This window comes from Haemaphysalis longicornis, unplaced genomic scaffold, assembly GCF_048455015.1.
Source record: "Haemaphysalis longicornis isolate Haplotype H1 unplaced genomic scaffold, Haemaphysalis longicornis Haplotype H1 scaffold_7, whole genome shotgun sequence".
Classification (NCBI taxonomy): Eukaryota; Metazoa; Arthropoda; class Arachnida; order Ixodida; family Ixodidae; genus Haemaphysalis; species Haemaphysalis longicornis.
Window position 1 is genome coordinate 95,095,789 of NW_027526422.1, and position 19,683 is coordinate 95,115,471.

Below are 19,683 nucleotides of genomic sequence, written 5' to 3' on the forward strand. Positions count from 1 at the left end.
GACGTCCAGTCATATTTTAGAACTTCTGCGCTCATTTTCTCTGCGTTTACGTAATTTTTATCACGTATTTTAGCGAGAAGCACTGTCCTTCGAAGGCGTAAACTGGTTTTCGGAGAGGCATGTAAGTAAAGTGGCCACCGATAGCCTAAGCGACCAGCGCGAATAATGGCGACTAATCGCGTGAATGATCATAGAAAATCTAGTTTTTCTATAGTTTAATGATCTACGCAAAATACCGTCATTCTGCTCTCGGCGGAGTGATAGTTCAAAATAAAAGCAGGGAAAGGTAAATGTAGACCAGAAGCCCGGGCGTATGCACTGGAAAGACAATCCTGGTTTTATAAAAGCACCGCTTATATCAAAATATTAAGGAGGCATTAATGTCCGCCTCAAGGTCTTATGTCCACCTCAACGCTGACACGAGTTCCACGTGTCAGCATTGCTTGAACGTGCCAGTGGAGGTCGGTTCCGCGCCTGTGTTCGCCGCGTCCAGAAAAGCGGCACCAGTGGTCGCCTCTATGGTACGGTTGGTTGTCCCGACCGTGGTGAGCCCTTCAGGTGCAGTGACCACCGTTGCAGGCTCTACGACGACACTCTCCGACCTCGTAATCACTGTACCAGCGCCGTTGTCTTCCATCTCGCTAGGCCCCGCGGTTAGTGCACCAGGAGCAGGAAGTTCAGGCACACCGCCAGTGACATCTGGCGCCGGCGGTTTTGCTGTCTCGTCCGCTGGCCCTGCGTTTCTCTGGGACAAAAAGGTCTGATAGCGGGAGTAGACGCCCGGGTCCTTTGGTCCGTAACCTTGCTGGGGCTGCAAGGCGGCGTACAGATCGTAATTGTTCTTGGCCAGAGTGTCGAGGGCGAACGCTCCAAAAAGGATGATAATGGCAGCGAAGGCGGCGATTTCAGCGGGGCTCGCCCACTGAGGACTGGTGGAAGCGACAGACTGCATGTGAGCGTCGCCTGTCAGTAGGCCGATGCCCGTAAGAGCGAGGATGACAGGGCAGACGAAGCGCCAGCAGAACGGGAGAAAAACTGGCGGTCGTGCGTCGAACATGAAGACGATGTCGTTGACGAGGCGACCGGCACCGTAGCCGTAAGCAATGAACAGCACTTCCGCTATCCCTACCAGAAACATGAAATTTCCCTTGACGATCCTGTTCACGAACTCCCGAAATCCTTCGCCTTCGTCGAGGATAGCGAGGGGCAGGCCGATCACGAATGCCCCCAAGCAGGCGACGAAAGACGATAGCACGGACCTGTCGCCCACCACAGGGTAGAGATCTCTCAGGCTGTCCAGCATGGCCGCCAGATAACAGAACTGAGTGCCGCATACGGCAACCGTCACCGTGACGTAGAAGGCAACCGCCCAGATGTGCGGGTGGTTGAGTGGCTGGATGATCTCGGGAAAGGTCACGAACAAGTAGTCGACATCTTTGGTGGCCTTGTCAGCAATGGGCACCGCGAAAGAATCCTCCAAGTGGCCATACAAGCTGAAAGCAACGGAGCCGGCAAATAGTCCGAACAGAAGGTCGCAGATGGCTACCTTTAGCGCAGTACCGAAAATTGGCCAGTGGAAGTCGTTGCGGCTGGCGAAGAAGGTAATCACGCCCACGGACAGGTCAAGGCTGAAAAACATGTGGTGAGCCGCTGAGTACCACGTCTCTAGGAGGAAAGCCTTGGATAGGTCTGGCGTGAGAAAAGCGGCTATTCCAGATCTCGCTCCAGTGAGCATAGAGCCGAGCACGCAGAGCAAGGCGAGCAGAGAGAACTGTATGAAGAGCACGACGGTCGACGCCTTTTTCACGAAATAGGTTCCCAAGAAAATGACGAGGAAGCCAAGCGTGCACACGACTACCATGGCACTTACTGTACCTCCCGGATGGTAAGCGGTGTCTTGAGTGACGCCGAAGTGCATCAGGCTCTGGTGGTAGAACAGTTGAGCCGCCGAATCAGTGCCGTTGATGCAGCTGCCACGCAGGTCAGCGTACTCCTCTAGCGGGACAACGACAACCGGATTCTCTCCACCCCCGACAACGACCCCGTCCTTGCCGCTGTAGTTTTGTGACGAGTAGCGGTTGGCCAGCGTAGCATTAACTTTGTTGCATGGATAAGCGCCATGCTGGATCTGGTAGCAGCCATGCTGCTCGACGTCGCTCTCTAGGCAGGTGTTCCAAGGCAACTCGTTCTGGAGCGAGGACGCCAAATAGACGAAGCATTCCGCAATTAGCGGTGCATTGTACAGCGAAAGGCACACGGCAGCGTACACCATTGTCCATCCCACGCCTTTAGCCATAGGGAATCCCCCGAATGCCCCTGGCATGGAACAACCGGAGAACTGTCCTAAGAAGATCTCCAGGTAGAGCATGGGTATGCCCATAGCGCAAAGCAGGATCCCGTACACCGCTATGAATACGAGACCGCCGTTGTGGTAAACGAGGTAGGGTAGCGTGGACACATCGCCGATTCCGATACACAGGTTCAGGCAGCAGACGAAACAGTCCGCTGTGCTGCTCCATAGCTCCCTCACCGGCGGCATGATTGAACTCTTTGCAGCGTCTTGCTCGTAGAAAAGGCTGTAGAGAGACGAACGGTAAATGATGACGGCGCCCTGGGTTCAGCACAGCAGGCACAGCAGGATTCTTCTGGAGGGGCAGAGCTGTTCGGTGCGCGGTTGCTGGAGTCGGTGAAAAATGGCGGCTGTCCGAAGGGGGCTAGGCTCTTTCTCCTCTTTTTCGGGCCGAGTTTCACCAACCACTGCCCAATGACAATTATTATGACGATGATGATGGCGTTGATGAGTTTGGCACGTAGCCCCAAAGGGAGGGCAGGAAAGGGATAATGTCCACTGTGTTCGTTTTTTATTTATGTATTTATTTATTTAGAAATACTGCAGGCAGCATCGCTGCCCAAGCAGGAGAGGGTTACAAAAGTTGATTATACAAAGCATGTTCAAACGCACCAACACTTGCACATTCCGTGATCGATATGGGCAAACAGTTCCATTGTTCTATGGTGTTAGGAAAAAAAGACTTCTGATATATTTGAGTGCGGGTGAAGTATGGTCGTATGGTTTTTCACTGATTGATTATAGATGATCTCTGTGGTTAAGAAAGTAGATAATCTTCGTGTGACAGTCCGGTTTTGTTGTCGTACAATAGATAGAGAAATTTGGGGCGGGTGACCTGCCGGCGGAGTTGAAGTGATGGCAAGTCAAGAGTCTTTATCATAATTGTTGCTGATGATGATGTCCTTCAATCGGACAAAATGAAACAAGCAGCAAGACACTGGATACGCTCAATCTTCGTAATATTGGTGGCATGGAACGGGTCCCAAACTATTGACGCGTACTCGAGGACTGGGCGAATCAAGGTGCGATAAGCTTCTAATCTAATGTTACAAAGAGATCCTTTCAGTTTTCTTCTCAGGAACCAAAGTTTCTTAAAGGCTTTGTTTAGATATTATCAATATGCATATTCCATTTCAGATTATTAGTAATTCTTAAGCCCAATTGTTTGACAGACCTTAAAACTTTGAGAGCACGGTTTTTAATAACATAGGTGTGAATAAGCAGATTTGTTTTTGTTGTAACGACCATCGAAACTGATTTTGAAAAATTAATTTCTATCCCCCTCTTATCACACCAGTCCACGAGTTTACAAACATTTTCATTCAATGCACCTCACAAGAACCACTCTTGATAGTAGAGTAAACAACGCAGTCATCTGCAAACAGTTTGACCTTCATGCTGTAACCAATATCTTTCGCAATATTATTAATGTACACTAGGAACAACAAGGGTCCCAACACTGAGCCCTGTGGCACTCCTGATAAGACACGTAGACTATCTGACCTAACACCATCACATTCAACAAATTGGGTACGGTTTTCAAGGTAAGCTTTGTGGGATAAATGAGGGGTTAAAAGTAGGTTAGTTTACTTTTCCCTGCAATAGCAAAACTGGCGACGAGAGAGACTAACCAGTCTTTGTCTTCTCGTTTCGCCCCGCTAGCAAGCTATCTCCCACCCCGCGGCTGCGCGCTGTGCCGCGCCAGCCGCGGCGGGCCGTGGCTCACCGGAACAAAGGAAGCGACAAGTGTTTTCGCTCATTGACATTTATTACTGAATAACAAACATCCAAAGAGCATGCAGGCTAGCTGGTTGACGGCGAGGATCAAGTTCCTCGCCCGGGCAATTTAAGGGAATCGAGAGGTTCGACTCACCGCGACAACAGTCATCGCCGGGGCGCCGCCTCAGCGCGCTCGCGTTTGCCTCGCTGGGACACCGATGGCAGCCATTGTCGCCCTCCTTTTCGCCCGATCCTCGAAGGAAGGAGGTCGCTAGGCACGTCCTCTCGCCTCGCTTCCCGAGCTCCAACTCCCCCCCGCAGCTCGCATCCCGCGTGCGCTCGCCGGCTTAAAGACACTCCTACGGCGAGGAGGTAGATCCCCCTCGCCGACGTCTTGCCGAGCAAGTTCCTGCGAGGAGTAAGCGGTGTGGCGAAGCCGAACCAAAGGGAACGCGCTAAGGTCGCGTTCCCACATCCCTCCAACCTTAAACGTTTCCGTACCGTTGAAAGATTAGCACACGGGGACATGTGAACGCAATGTTCATCACATTAAACAAAGCATGAAGGTTTGCCCCGCGCAGTAGCCGTCCTTGCTCTCGCCGTCGTCAAACAGGCATCGTCAGCCGCATGCACAATTTTACGCTCAGGTGTCGCAGGTAACACCTCTGAGGTGACGGTGCACACGTTGGCTCGAATAAGCATGCCAAGCATAGATGCAGTTTCGTCGTAGACAGCTGTGCCTAGGGCTGCTTTCGTCAAGACCCGCTGAGAAGGCATCAGCTGGCCCAATGCAACGGGGGCCGCAGAGTTCTCAGCCATAGGTTCGACGTAGCGCAGCACAGCTCAGGCCAACACGAGCATCGTTGCTCGCACTGGCGCTCTTGTCGGTCGGTGGTGATGATCAGCAGGTCCCGTCCAGCCCTGGCCGAAGACAGCAGGCCAGGGTGTCGAAGCGTAGTGCTGAAGCCAGCCCGAGCAAGTGTAGCGACTGCGCTGATAGATGACGTCCGTACAGCTGCTGCTGTCAGCCCGGACGCACCGAGGACGTATCAGCAGGTCCAGGAGCCCCGCGACCGCAAAGTGCGGCCCAGCACCGAAGTGACGCCAAGCCATGAAGCACACGACGGCGCCGCCCGCACCAACACGCCCTCCATGGAGGAAGACGCCAGCCGTAGGGAGCTCCCACGGCGCCGCGTCTAGGCCGCCTCCAAGTAGCTGCCACGCCAGGGCAGCCGCCAGTGGTCCCCAGCTCTCGAACGCTCGCCGACCCGGAGCAGCAGGTGGCATCACAGACATCGCGTAGCAAGCAAGCCTGGGTGACTCAACTCGCATTGCGTATCACATCGGCATTCCCGCAAGCCATGAAGTCAGGCAAGGAAGAAATGCTATTCCTCAGCATCGGCCGCGTGTCACGACGCTAAACAATTGCGGCTGTCAAAAGACGGTTTCCGACAGCGCACAAAAACTCACTTTCTCGAGGCGGAGGAGATTTTTTTCCCCGCTACGTGCAGAACCACTTAAAAAAAGCATTCCGACGACACGCACCCCGTCATTCAGTGGAGAAGAGGGGCCGTTTCCCGTCCGTCTGCTACCGAGCCACGTCCTCCTCGGTCGTGCCCTCTCCCACGCGGTGCCGGCTCCGAAAAGCCTTCGGGCAACACGCATCTTTGACAGCGACCGGCAACCCAGAGGCTTGCTCTACTGCCCCATTCGCACAGCCGTGAAGGAGACATCGGCTTTGTCGTCGGCCCTACCCGCTCGCTGCAATACAAACAGCTTAATGAGCGGCGGCGCCCATCGCGTCTTGCGATGTCGGAACGCCCGGTGCCGAGCCGCAATACCAGACAGCCCTTACGGCACCCGTGGCCCCTGGCCACACGGCTCCCAGAGCCCGACTCCCGGAGTCGATAAAAGAGACAGCAGAGAAAAGAAAATCGGGCCAAACAACTCAGCTTCCGTACTCGCTCACTTCGGGCGTGCAATTACAGCGCGGGCCTTATGCCCTAGCGCGTCATGGGTGCTGGACTTCAGAATTTCAGTGCCTCAATTTGCCGCGGCAGAAACGTCCCGCCTAAACGGCGCACTGAGAAAACTCGGCGCTCACATGTTCTAGCACGATGTAGCAACGTTCACTCCGCTCTCAAGAAAGTACGCTTGCCTCCGCTAGCGATCTGATTCACGCTAGCAGTAACACTTGACAGGTTCGGACAAAGAACTTTTCTCACACCGAACGAAGACATGTTCCATGTTCCGAGAGCCAGCCCCACGTTGATGCGCCAGATGTGGGATTATAGAGGGGTTAAAAGTAGGTTAGTTTACTTTTCCCTGCAATAGCAAAACCGGCGACGAGAGAGACTAACCAGTCTTTGTCTTCTCGTTTCGCCCCGCTAGCAAGCTATCTCCCACCCCGCGGCTGCGCGCTGTGCCGCGCCAGCCGCGGCGGGCCGTGGCTCACCGGAACAAAGGAAGCGACAAGTGTTTTCGCTCATTGACATTTATTACTGAATAACAAACATCCAAAGAGCATGCAGGCTAGCTGGTTGACGGCGAGGATCAAGTTCCTCGCCCGGGCAATTTAAGGGAATCGAGAGGTTCGACTCACCGCGACAACAGTCATCGCCGGGGCGCCGCCTCAGCGCGCTCGCGTTTGCCTCGCTGGGACACCGATGGCAGCCATTGTCGCCCTCCTTTTCGCCCGATCCTCGAAGGAAGGAGGTCGCTAGGCACGTCCTCTCGCCTCGCTTCCCGAGCTCCAACTCCCCCCCGCAGCAGACACTCCTACGGCGAGGAGGTAGATCCCCCTCGCCGACGTCTTGCCGAGCAAGTTCCTGCGAGGAGCAAGCGGTGTGGCGAAGCCGAACCAAAGGGAACGCGCTAAGGTCGCGTTCCCACAGCTTTTATCCAACGAACCATAATGTCGGGCAAACCGATCTCTGAAAGCCTAGCCACAAGTAAATTGTGCGGCACCCGGTCGAAGGCCTTTGACAAATCTAAAAAGATTGCATCTATTTGTTGGTGATTATCGATTGCGGCTGCAAAGTCATGAATAACAGTTACTAGTTGTGTTATTGTAGATACGTTACGCCTAAATCCATGCTGGTACTCAACAAAGAAGTTGTTATCTTCAAGGTGCTTCGATATATGGCTTGCTATTACATGTTGGAGTATTTTGCAGCAGGTACTAATCAATGAAATCGGTCTATTGTTTTTCGCATCTAATAGGTCACCTGATTTGGGTATAGGAATTACCTTCGCCGTCAACCAGTCATGTGGCAAAGCGCTCTGGTTGAGCGACGCCTCAAAAAGTACATAAAGGTAGTGCGACAGTCGTCGAAGAAAGATGTTTGGGATGCCATCAGCGCCACACGATTTCTTTGCATCAAGATTTAAAAGTGCGAATATACCTTATTGGTGTAATATGACATCGGGAATTGGAATGTGTATTGATAATGAGCAAGATTCTTCGATCTGGGTGCCGATGGATGATGCAGGTTGCGAGAAAGACCTGAAAAACGTGGAATTAAATTCGTTCGCAATCTCTTTTGTAGTTTTCACGTTAATCTTGGTAGTGGTCCAGAGGGGGGTCCGGATGTCCTGACCCCTCCCTTAATTATTAAACCTCCAAGAAGATGACCACTCAGGTCGCAGAAAAAGGTGAATTGATGACTTGTTGTATTCCTTGTGTTTTTGCTTTCCCGACATTTCAGTGAATAAATAAGGCTCCTCCTCCTCCTCCTCCTCCTCCTGCTTATCATCATCATCATCACTGATAGGAGCTGACCCCCCTCTCAGAAAAAGCCTGGATCCGCCCCTGGTAGTGACAGTGGTAGTTTTCCCGTTAATCTTGAGTTGCTTGGTCTGCCGCTTAGTGTCTCATAAAAAGCGCCAAAATTTCTGGAGCGATTCCTTCAGGAATGTTGAAAGGGTTTGGCTGTAAAACATAATACGTGCACTACGCAACTTGACGAGCAGGTAATGCTTCAGGGTGCGCAGTCCGGAATTTGGTATCCTCGCTTTGCGCTTTCGAGCGATACGGCGCTTTATTTGAATTATCTCTCGTGTGATCTACGGGTTGTGGTGCCTAACTTTTCTTTTTGCGCAATGAAACATATGAAGAAATACATGACATGACGAGTCTTTTAAATCTGTCCCAGAGATATGAAATGTCATCACCAAGCTGAAACTCATCAAGACTAAAATACAAGCTGTCTAGGATGACTATCGTCTGCCGCCGAAAAATTGGGGAATGTTTGGACAGGATGAATTATTTTCTTTTTTTACGCACATTTAACGACAACTGGATGAGCTTGTGATCTGAAATACAATCGGACGTAGTTACAGAAGAGTTTCCGGGAAAATTAGTAACAGGTCAAGCGTTGATTGCACTGTTTCAGTGATACGAGTGGGAATCTTCGCTAATTGCTCTAAATTGTAAAAAAAGTGCAGAATCAAGGAGCAGACGTGTGCTCTCCGTGTCCTGATTGCCAGAAATAGACATCTGGTTACAATCGATGCATCACCAGTGAATATTAATTTGTCCTTTCGGCGGACCACGCGCTCTAGGTACGTATTTAGAGATGTCATATAACATGATGGGCTTCTGGGTGGCCGGTAAACGGCGCTAAATATTGCAGATAAATCGTGATAATTGATACGACACGAAATGCTTACGTGCTCGGGAATATCTTCGAGTCGAACGCAGTCGACCTCATTTTTTAGAATAAGTGCGACGCCTGCGCCACACCCGTGACGATCTCGTCTAAGTAACTTGTGTGCCGGTGGGATAATTTCAGAGTCTAGGATAATCGATGAGAGCGACGTTCAGGTTACTGCTAGAATGTGGGGATCATGAAGAAATATAAGTTCTTCGAGCTGTTTACATTTGTTGACTAGACTTCTAGCATTCATCAGAATTATTCGCAGCGGTTTGGTCTGGCATCAAGGGGGAGTGGTTGAAGATTTGGACTGACGGGTTGGGATGGCATTAGCTGAGGCGTTGGGCTGACGGAATGGGAGATCACACGATTTACCCTCGTCCCACACATAGGTAGTGTCGTCGACGTGAAGGCGGTCATAGTCCAGTGTTTCTTTACGCCCCTGATCTTTAAACTGTTTGCCATACTACCACAGGTTTGAGCGTTTAGTCAAAGTATTTTTGCAAACGTCATGGTTAATCGACAATTTTGTTGCTTTCAGTTTAGAGCAGTTTCGAAGCAATGACATTTTTTCATTGTAGTCGAAAAAGTTCTGTATAACAGGACGTGGCTTATCTGCTTTTTCCTCTTACCTACTCTGTGCACCCTTTCGACAGTTTGCGTTACAACTTCCAGTTTTTTCACTGAATATTTTATCGATTACGTGTTATTTTTATGTAATATGCTTCTCATCTGGGATTTCGGGAATGCCAAAGATTATCAGATTGCGGCGTCCACTGCGATCCCCAAGGTCATGTAGTTTTACTTGTTGTTCGTGCACCACCTTTTTCAGAGAACAAACTTCCGCGTTTAAGTTGCTGATTTCTTCTGTATGCTGTGCGATAACTTTAAGCGCGCTATTCAGCTATCATCATCACAATCAGCCTCTTTGCTTCCTCTGCAGTACGAAGGCCTCCCCCAAAGTTTTCCAGTCACACTGAAGAAAGAAGTTATTTAGTGAACAGAAACAGTGATTTCGTCCCATCGGGGGTGATGGGACGAAATCACTGTTATGGGACGAAATCACTGTTTCTTACCATTTCCATACTTTACTAAATAGCAGCCGCTCACAGCTCTGACCATCCGCCGCGGTGGCTCAGTGGCTTTGGCATTGTGCTGCTGAGCCGTAGCACGCGGGTTCGGTACCCGGCCGCGGCGATCGCTTTTCTGGTGAGGCGATAGGCGAAAACTCCCGGGTGTTCGAGATTTCGGCCCACGTTAAAGATCCCCTGTCCGGAGCCCTCTACTACGGCGCGCTTTATCGCCTGTGCAGCGTCGGTACGGTAAACCCCACAATCAATCAATCAATCAATCAATCAATCAATCAATCAATCAATCAATCAATCAATCAATCAATCAATCAATCAATCAATCAATCAATCAATCAATCAATCAATCAATCATTACAGCTCTGGCCAATCCACCGGTGGATACGAAATAGTTCACCAAGGTGGAGAAGAAGGAACACCGAGGCCAGTGGGGTGTGTTTGGGGTGGTGAGGGAAAGGAAAGATAATGTACGAGTACCTCCAATTCCTAGTGGCACTTCCAGTTTCTCAGTGTGAAGAACCAGGGACCCAGTGAAGGACGTGCTAGGCAACCGGTGCCTCTTAATATGGAAGATAGCGAGCTGGAATGAAACTCATCGCAGGCTATTTTGTGTGATAATTTAGGGAAGGTAGCATGGTGCGACTTGATAGGAGCTACGATCATGATTCTAAACATACGCACACCACCAAATGAGATGGTGTAAATGGGACTTGACGTCCAGATTGCAATAAGGGCAATGTTTCTGTCCTTGAGGTTCTAGGACCCATTTCTGAATTGTTTGGGGAGACCAGCCTTCAGCCGCTCGTCATTGTGCGTCCACGACGAAGCGATAACGTATCAGGGAGGCCATCCGATGTTTTGCTTGTCTTGCTTCCTAAAGTCGGAGTTTTAGGAGAGCAATGGGCGTAGAGGTGGTGTCTACAGAAGTGGTGGTTACTGACGTTACAACGTTCGCACGCTAAGACCAATTTTGGTCATTACCCAACCGGGCAGCCCTCTAAGCATCACTAGCAAATCACAGTCCGGGCAGTGGTGGTATGATCAAGAGCAAACAACCTCTCCCGTATGCTGGTGATGATCGAATAGCTGGGTGCTTGCACGGAATTGGATTATGTCGGGGTAACTTGAATCTCTAAATACGCTTTTTAGTGGCACCAGTGCTATCCTTGCAACAGCGTTGAGAAAGAGAAAAACGGGGATGCACCGGTACGCGTCTAAGTAATCCCGCGCACCCAGGAACGCGAGAGCCACACACCTGGATCATCGAGAGAGAGAGAGAGAGAGAGAGAGAGAGAGAGAGAGAGAGAGAGAGAGAGAGAGAGAGAGAGAGTAAACGTGCTATTTGCAAAAAGCAGTGGGGAAGAGTCAAGTCCAAGACCCCTTGAGCTTTCCCAGCTTCAAGAGCCTTCAACACCAGCAGGTGCTGGTCATTGAGGTCGGAGCTGGTCACAGCTCTTTTCCAAAGCTCGTAAGAAGAAATGGAGGGATTTCGGTAATGTAGCGAGGTGTGGGCGCAAATTGTGTGAAGTCTTTCCTTCTTCGATTATCTTCGCCCTGACAACTGCTTCCGCACGATGCCAACCCATAGGCATCATCTACGCAGACTCTAGTCAAATCTTGTCCCACAAATATTTTAGCCCGGCATGGCCTCCCGCTAAGGCTATAATACCAAAAATATTGTAGCGAGGTGTTGGGCGATGTCCCATGGGGCAAACCTACCGGTTTGGGTATGCGCCCAGCGGCTGCGCCGTGAGAAAGAAGTAGTGTCTCGGCCTAAAAGGAAGAGTACCTTTTTTCGCTCTACTTTACGGAACTGGACAGGTTTATAGCTAGTAAATCGACAATTATTGTTGCCGGTGACTTCAATGCTCACCACGTTTCTTGGGGCTTCAACGGACTCTCGTGGTCTAGAGCTCTGACACTGGCTTCAGGAGAATGACCTTTTCCTGTTATAATTCCCGGGCTGTTACATTTTTGCGTGGTGGATCTCGATCGGCCTTGGACTTGACCTTCTCCTGAGGCAATGTACAAGTCGCGTCCTGGGGTACATTACCCTGCGGCTCAAGCAGTGATCATTTCCCTATTGAGTTTACGGTAGGTGTCCCTCTAACTAGAATTGAGGTCAGAAAGCAAAAATTTATTAACGCTCGAGTTTTTCAGGGGGCACTGCGGGATTGCTTTACATCAATGCAGACCACTGAGTCCATTGTAGATGCTCAGCGAACGATGGAGTCTTTGCAAGCAGCAGCCAAAAACGCTGAGTTCACAGTCAATTGTACCGCACAGCAAAAGGTTTTTAACTGGTGGAACTCTGATTGCAGCCGAGATTATTGCCGTAGAAAAGCAGCTCTGAGGACTCTTCTGCACAATCACTGTCCTGTAAATTGGATAAACTATAAGTACATGGCAGCAGTGTTCAAACGTACAGTTGCGAAAGCTAAAATGGATTACATTATAAATCTCAATGACTCTCTTTCGAACCCTAAAAATAAAGCAGCGCTCTATAAGTTCATGGCAAGCAATCGGGCGGTTTCTATCAAGAAGTTACAGTCATCAGAGGTCTTGACTTCTGCTGAAGAGGCCCGGATTCTTGAGCGCTCTGCTAGAGGTCTTGCGGTTCGCTTTTCTTCTCGTTGTAATAACTTCCGTATTATCGGTCCTCCAGAAACGGATGATTTTATGCTAGTCTCATCTTGTGATCTGACGGAGGCCTTGTCCATCACACGTTCTGCGGCACCGGGGCTTGATGGCGTGACTGTTGGTGCTATTAAATTTTTGGCTGAGGAATTCCAACCGGTTCTATTGAATGTGATAAATTCATCCCTCAGGTTTTGTTGGATTCCACTCAACTGGAAAGTGTCCAAGATAATTTTGCTCCAAAAAAAGCCAGGTCAGGGTTTCGATTTAGACAACTTAAGGCCGATTGCTCTGACCTCCAACATGATAAAGTTAATAGAGCGAATACTTTTTAAACGGATGACTTCTTTCATGCAGGACAGGCAAGTAATAAGTCCTGCTCAGATTGGCTTTAGGCGCGGATGTTCTATTTGGAACGCTCATGTGGACTTAGAGGCGAGGATCCGCTTAGCACAAAAAGGGAAACTGGTGTCGGCACTAGTGACCTTAGATGCAGCTAAAGCTTATGACAGTGTCGAGCATGGTATCTTACTTGACAAACTAGCGCGTATAAACTTGCCTACATATCTTTTTGCTTGGATTAGGGAGTTTTTGGCTGATCGGGAATTCTTTTGTACAAACGGAAGGCTATCTTCAGGAAGATTTCCACAAACTAGAGGGGTGCCTCAAGGATCGGTTTTATCGCCTTTACTTTTTAACATCCTTATGAGTGACATTCCTATATTCCCAGATGTAACAACCTACGTTTATGTGGATGATATAGCGTTTTTTGCGGCCGCAATCGACATTCATTCGCTATATGACCGTTTGCAGGCCTATTTATCTGTCTTGGAGACATGGCTTGACAGCATTTATTTAACGTTAAATGTGTCGAAGAGTGCTTTACTTGTCTTCCCGGTTGCAGGAACAATTTCAATTTCTCTCGCTTACAAAAATCAAGTCATTCCGCAGGTGGATTCGCTGAAATATCTTGGTGTTACATACACGTCGGCTCTTGATTGGAAGGCACATATTAACGCATCGGTCACAAAAGCGGAGAGAGCATTTGGTCGCATGAAAAGACTATGTGGGAAGCGAGCAGGAATGCGCCGGGACACACTTTTGCTGTTGTACCGAGCCTACGTCCGGCCAGTCATGGAGTTTGGGTGCGTCTTGTTTTGCAGTTGTCCTATCTACACACTGCGTCCGTTATACCTGTTGGAGAGGCGCATTCTTCGATTTTGTCTTGGCCTTCCCCGGTTCGTTTCGAACCGAGTTCTGTACTTAGAGGCACGCGTTCCTGAACTTAGGGTCCGTTTTCTCTTGCTGACGGTGCAAACTTACCTCCGCATGTACGAAGCCCCCTCTGGGGCTGCCAAGCCTGTATTTATTTGTGAGCCGAGTATATTTTTTACATCTCCGTGGCCTGAACGTATCTCCCCCCAAGTGCTATTCGTTCAATCATGCCTGGATTGTATTTCTGTTAAGTTATATGAGGTCATTCCGGTATCCACAATCGAGCGAGAAACTGAGTTTTACTTTCAAAACCCCTTCCCTTCCGCTGCAAAACTTCTACCACGCTCGATATTAGCCGCTATTTTAAATGAATATTTATCCCAGTATCCTGCTTCTTCTGTGATTTATACTGATGCATCTCAAAATGGCGAGAAAGCTGGAATTGGCATTTTTTCACAATCTTTAGACTGGAGTTATTCGCTGCGAATCCCGGATTACACACCCATTTTTATGGCCGAATTTTTAGCAATAGCTCTCGCTCTATGCAAAGTACCGCAGCATGTATCAAAAATCATCATATTATCTGATTCGATGGCAGTTATATCGGCGTTAACTTCCTCTTCGGACTCTCCATTGTACCGCACACTATTATTTTTTGTTCCCAGGCACGTGAAGGAGGTACGCTTGTCTTGGGTCCCTGGCCATACGGACATCAGGGGCAACGAGCAAGCGGACCATTTAGCTAATCTCGCCGTCACAGCTCCCATTCAATTCGGAATTCCTAATCTGGCTCTATTTGCATCTGCGAGACTAAGACGATATTGGCATTTAGACGCCACCCGTTCCGATTCACTCTTATCATTTGAAGAGTTCCAACATTTAAAGTACGTACGGGTGGAATGTTCATTTTTGTGGCTCTCGGCAATGCGAGGTGACCTTCACCGAGCTGCGCTGCAGGGTTCCAAGGCTTAATTTCTATCTGTTCAGATCGGAACTTTCACCTACAGAACTATGTGTGCGGTGCCAGGTCCCCGAAACAATCGATCATTTTTTCCTCGACTGTCGCCGTTTCTCAACAGGTAGACAACTGTTTTTGAAGGAGCCGATTGAGCGGTTGGGGTTGACTTTATCGATAACACTTATATTATCTATTGGCGCATCAAAGCTGGGATTTGCAAGAAGGGATATATATAATTGCATTCAAAATTTTATCTCTGCCTCAGGTCGTTTGAATTGCTAAGCGGTGCTGATTAATGGGTAATTCGGGTTTCATTCACATCTAAGTTTCCTTTTACAGCCTCTTTCCGGAAATAAGCATTTTGAAGTCCCACGTTTTTAACCGGTTTAGCCCTGGCCAATCCCCCCTTGTGGGTACGTGCCAAAAAATTTGAGGACATCATCATCATCATCATCATCATCATCACCTTTTTTCGCGCGTAGCACCAGCATGTCGGCACGTATTCACGCGATCCTGGACACATACCCATGCCCTGTGCGTGTTTTGTGGGTTCGCCGGGACATGCTTCCTGACCACATAGCGGCGGATCGCGCCTAACGCCGTATACACCTTTCACGGCCGCTACCACTTCTTCCAATGTCCACCCTAGAAGAACTGCTGGTGGAGAAGGAGAGCCTCCGCCGCGCCACGCGTGCTTTACTTCCACCGCGTGGAACTGACCTCCCCAGTGGGCTCGCTCGCTGGGAGGAGGTGCTGCTGCGGAGGCTTCGAGTTGGGGTGGCCTTATCCCCAGCAGTGACCCACGCTTGGCCTGCCCGCTATCATTCACCGTTTGCGGACACCTGTCCCTTTTGTACGGTCCCTGCGTCCGAAGACGACACGAGCCACCTTCTATGGGCCTGCCCTGCCCTGCAAACCTTTCGCCTGCAACACCTCCGAGGCACAGGGCTCCATCCTGGGAGACCCCCTGATCTACAGCGGTGGATCTGGGGCCCTCAGTACCGGTTTCTGCTTACGTTTCTGCGTGACACAAATGTGATGTTGTATATATAACTGTTATGCCGTAAGGCAAACTCTCGCAAAAAAAGTACCTTTTAGAAGACTCTGCTCTGTACCACACACAATATAACAGTTATCCTGTTTCCGCATAAAAATATTGAAGTCGGTCAAGCGGTTCCGATGCACCAGAAGCTTCCATTAAAATCCGTTATCATAACAAGCCGTGGTGGCTCAGTGGGGGCGTTGTGCATCTGAGGCCAAGGACGCGGCTTCGATCCTGGCCACGGTGGCTGCTTTTCTCATGGAGGCGAAAAATTAAAACGCTCATGGGTCGTGATTTCGGCACACGCTAAAGATACACAGGTGGTCAAAATTAGTGCGGGGCCCTCCACTACGGCGCGACTCATAGGCCGGGTGGGGCTTCGGGGTGTTAAACCCCGCAACCAATCAACCATCGTTAATCATACGCATTCCCGACGAAGAGGATTTTTTTTATTACACGATGAACGACTGGCTACGGGAAACGCCGAAATCCAACGTGTACGTCAAGATGGGTCCTCATAGCCGCTGCATGACAGCTAACCGCCCTGGGATGGCCTTAACGCGATGACCTCAACGCGAAGGTGAGGTCAGAGGTTGTCGTACCGCTTATCACTACTAACGGGGGAATGAAAGAAGGACAAGTGAAGGACAAGCATAGATTGACCCCGCTTCAGTGTGCATCGGAGTTTATCTACTACGCAAAATACAGTCGTTCTGTTCTCGCGGAGTAATGGAAATCAAGGCAGGGAAAGATAAATTTACTGCGGTAGCCGGGCCTAGGCATTTCAATGACAGTCGCTGCGCTACAGATTACAGTGTGTGCGTCAAAGTTAATATGATACAGGCATTTCTGTCTGCCTCAAGAATGAAAAGAAAAACTAGATTGTCTATGCTCATTCACGGGATTATTCGCCATCATTCGTGCTGATGGCTTAGGCTAACGGTGGCCACTTTAGTTGCATGCCTGTCCGAAAACCAGTTTACACCTTCAGAGAACAGTACCTCTCGCTAAAATACGTGATAAAAGTTAAGCAAAAGCAGAGAAAATGAGCGCAGAAGTTCAAAAATAACCCTGGACATCATTCGCGCCGCGTTTTTGGACTCGATGCGGAGGATGAACGGAACGTAGAGCTGGTGTCACCGTTGCTCGAGTGTGAGTAGAGTTCGGCTCCGCGCCTATGTTCGTCGCCTTCAGCAAAGTGGCACCAGTGGTCGTCGGTACAGTACGGCTGGTTGCCCCGAGTTCGGAGAGCCTGTCAGGCGCAGCGGCTGCCGTTGCAGGCTCTACGACGACAGTTTCCGACCACCTAATCACTGTAGCTGTGCCTTTCTCTTGCATCTCGTTAGGCCCCGCGGTTAGTGCACGAGGAGCAGGAAGTTCAGACACACCGCCATTGGCATCTGGCGCCGGTGGTTTCGTTGTCTCGTCCGCTGGCCCTGCGTTTCTTTCGCACAAAAAGGTCTGATAGCGGGAGTAGACGACCGGGTCTTTTGGTCCGTAACCTTGCTGGGGTTGCAAGGCGGCGTACAGATCGTAATTGTTCTTGGCCAGAGTGTCGAGGGCGAACGCTCCAAAAAGGATGATAATGGCAGCGAAGGCGGCGATTTCAGCGCTGCTCACCCAGTGAGGACTGGTGGAAGGGGCAGGCTGCCTGCGAGCGTGCCGTGTCAGTAGGCCGATGCCCGTGAGAGCGAGGATGACAGGGCAGACGAAGCGCCAGCAGAACGGGAGAAAAACTGGCGGTCGTGCGTCGAACATGAAGACGATGTCGTTGACGAGGCGACCGGCACCGTAGCCGTAAGCAATAAACAGCATTTCCGCTATCCCTACCAAAAAGATGAAATTTCCCTTGACGAACCTGTTCACGAACTCACGAATTGATTCGCCTTCGATGAGCATAGCGAGGGGCAGGCCGATCACGAATGCCCCCAAGCAGGCGACTAAAGACGATAGCACGGGCCTGTCGCCAACCACGGGATAGAGGTCTCTCAGGCTGTCCAGAATGGCCGCCAGATAACAGAACTGAGTGCCGCATACAACAACCGTCACCATGACGTAGAAGGGAACCACCCAGATGTGCGGCCAGGTGAGCAGCTTGATGGTCTCGGGAATGGTCACGAATAAGTTGTCGACATCTTTGGTGGCCAGGTCAGCAATGGGCATCGCGAAAGAATCCTCCAAGTGGCCATACAAGCTGAACGTGACGAAGCCGGCAAACAGTCCGAAGAGAAGGTCGCAGATGGCTATCCTTAGTGCAGTACCGAAAATTGGCCAGTGGAAGTCGTTGCGGCTGGCGAAGAAGCTAATCACGCCCACGGACAGGTCAAGGCTAAAAAACATGTGGTGAGCAGCTGAGTACCACGTCTCTTGGAGGAAAGCCTTGGATAGATCTGGCGTGAGAAATGCGGCTATTCCAGATCTGGCTCCACTCAGCACTGAGCCGTGCACGCAGAGCAAGGCGAGCAGAGAGAACTGCGTGAATAGCAGGACGTATGACGCCTTTTTCACGGAGTAGGTTCCCAAGAAGATGACGACGATGCCAAGCGTACACACGACTACCATGGCGCTTACTGTTCCTCCCCGCTGGTAAATAGCGTCCTTAGTGAAGCCGAAGAGCATCAGGCTCCGGTGATAGAACAGTTGAGCCGCCGAATAAGTGCCGTTGATGCAGCTGTCACGCAGGTAAGCGTACTCCTCTAACGGGACAACGACGACTGGATTCTCTCCACCCCCGACAACGACCCCGTCCTTACCGCTGTAGTTTTGTGACGAGTAGCGGTTGGCCAGCGTAGCATTAACTTTGTTGCATGGATAAGCGCCATGCTGGATCTGGTAGCAGCCATGCTGCTCGACGTCGCTCTCTAGGCAGGTGTTCCAAGGAAACTCGTTCTGGAGCGAGGACGCCAAGTAGACGAAGCAGTTGGCAAGCAGAGGCGCATTGTAAAGCGTCATGCACAATTCCGCGTACACCATTGTCCATCCCACGCCTTTTGCCATAGGGAATCCCCCGAGTGCCCCTGGCATGGAACAACCGGAGAACTGTCCTAAGAAGACCTCCAGGTAGAGCATGGGTAAGCCCATGGCACAGAGCAGGATCCCGTATACCACTACGAATACCAGACCTCCGTTGTGGTAAACGAGGTAGGGTAGCGTGGACACATTGCTGAGTCCGATACACAGGTTCAGGCAGCAGACGAGACAGTCCGATGTGCTGCTCCATCGCTCCCTCTCCAGTGGCATGATTGAACTCTTTGCAGCGTCTTGCTCGTGGAAAAAGATGTGGAGAGACAAACGGTAAATAATGATGGCGTCCTGGGTTCAGCACAGCAAGCACAGCAGGATTCTTCCGGAGGGGAAGGCTGTTCGGTGGGCGGTTGCTGGAGTCGGCGGAAAATGGCGGCCGTCCGGCGCGGGCTAGGCTCTTTCTCCTCTTTTTTGGGCAGAGTTTATCCAACCACTGCCCCATGAGATTGAATATGATGATGATGATGGTCTTGATGAGTTTTGCACGTAGCCCCAAAGGGAAGACAGGAAAGGGATAACGGCTACTGTGTTCCTTTCGGCGCTATGATCATCGCAATCAGCCTCTTTGCTTCCTCTGCAGGACCAAGGTCTCCCCGAAAGTTTTTCAGTCATGTTGAAGGAAGTAGTTATTTACTGTACAGAAACAGTGATTTCGTCAATCACCCCGCGCCAACTGAGACCATCTGGTTATGTTTTTGTTATTTACCATTTCATTACTTACTAAATAGCAGCCGCGTACACCTGTACAATCTGCCGCGGTGGCTCAGTGACTATGACATTGTACTGCTGAGCCGTAGGACGCGGGTTCGATACCCGACCGCGGCGGCCGCTTTTCTGATGCAGCGATAGGCGAAAACGCCCGTGTGTTCGAGATTTCAGCCCACGTTAAAGATCACCCGATTTCAATATTAATCCGGAACCCTCCAGTACGGTGCGCTTCATCGCCTGTGTCGCACCGGTACGTGAAACACCGTAAGCAATCAGTCAATCATTAC

At 50.4% G+C, this 19,683-nt stretch overlaps 2 protein-coding genes across 2 annotated transcripts; both read right to left on the minus strand.

The window, feature by feature from the left end:
• Positions 1-433: 433 nt before the first annotated feature.
• Positions 434-2,539, minus strand: LOC144146412 (sodium-dependent dopamine transporter-like). Its single transcript, XM_077678365.1, has one exon. The coding sequence runs from the start codon at positions 2,537-2,539 to the stop codon at positions 434-436; it is 2,106 nt and encodes a 701-aa protein (XP_077534491.1).
• Positions 2,540-4,845: 2,306 nt separating this feature from the next.
• Positions 4,846-18,904, minus strand: LOC144146413 (sodium- and chloride-dependent neutral and basic amino acid transporter B(0+)-like). The gene is made up of 2 exons (XM_077678367.1): positions 17,118-18,904; positions 4,846-4,990 (listed from the first exon to the last, which is right to left on the minus strand). The coding sequence occupies exons 1-2, from the start codon at positions 18,902-18,904 to the stop codon at positions 4,846-4,848; spliced, it is 1,932 nt and encodes a 643-aa protein (XP_077534493.1).
• Between the last annotated feature and the right edge of the window lie 779 nt (positions 18,905-19,683).

Coding starts and splice junctions, on each gene's coding strand:
- LOC144146412 (XM_077678365.1), bottom strand. CDS start 2,539: ATGCCGCCGGTGAGGGAGCTATGGAGCAGCACAGCGGACTGTTTCGTC.
- LOC144146413 (XM_077678367.1), bottom strand. CDS start 18,904: ATGCCACTGGAGAGGGAGCGATGGAGCAGCACATCGGACTGTCTCGTC. Junction 4,991..17,117: donor TCCCGCTATCAGACCTTTTT/GTGCGAAAGAAA, acceptor GTCTTCGGCCAG/GGCTGGACGGGACCTGCTGA.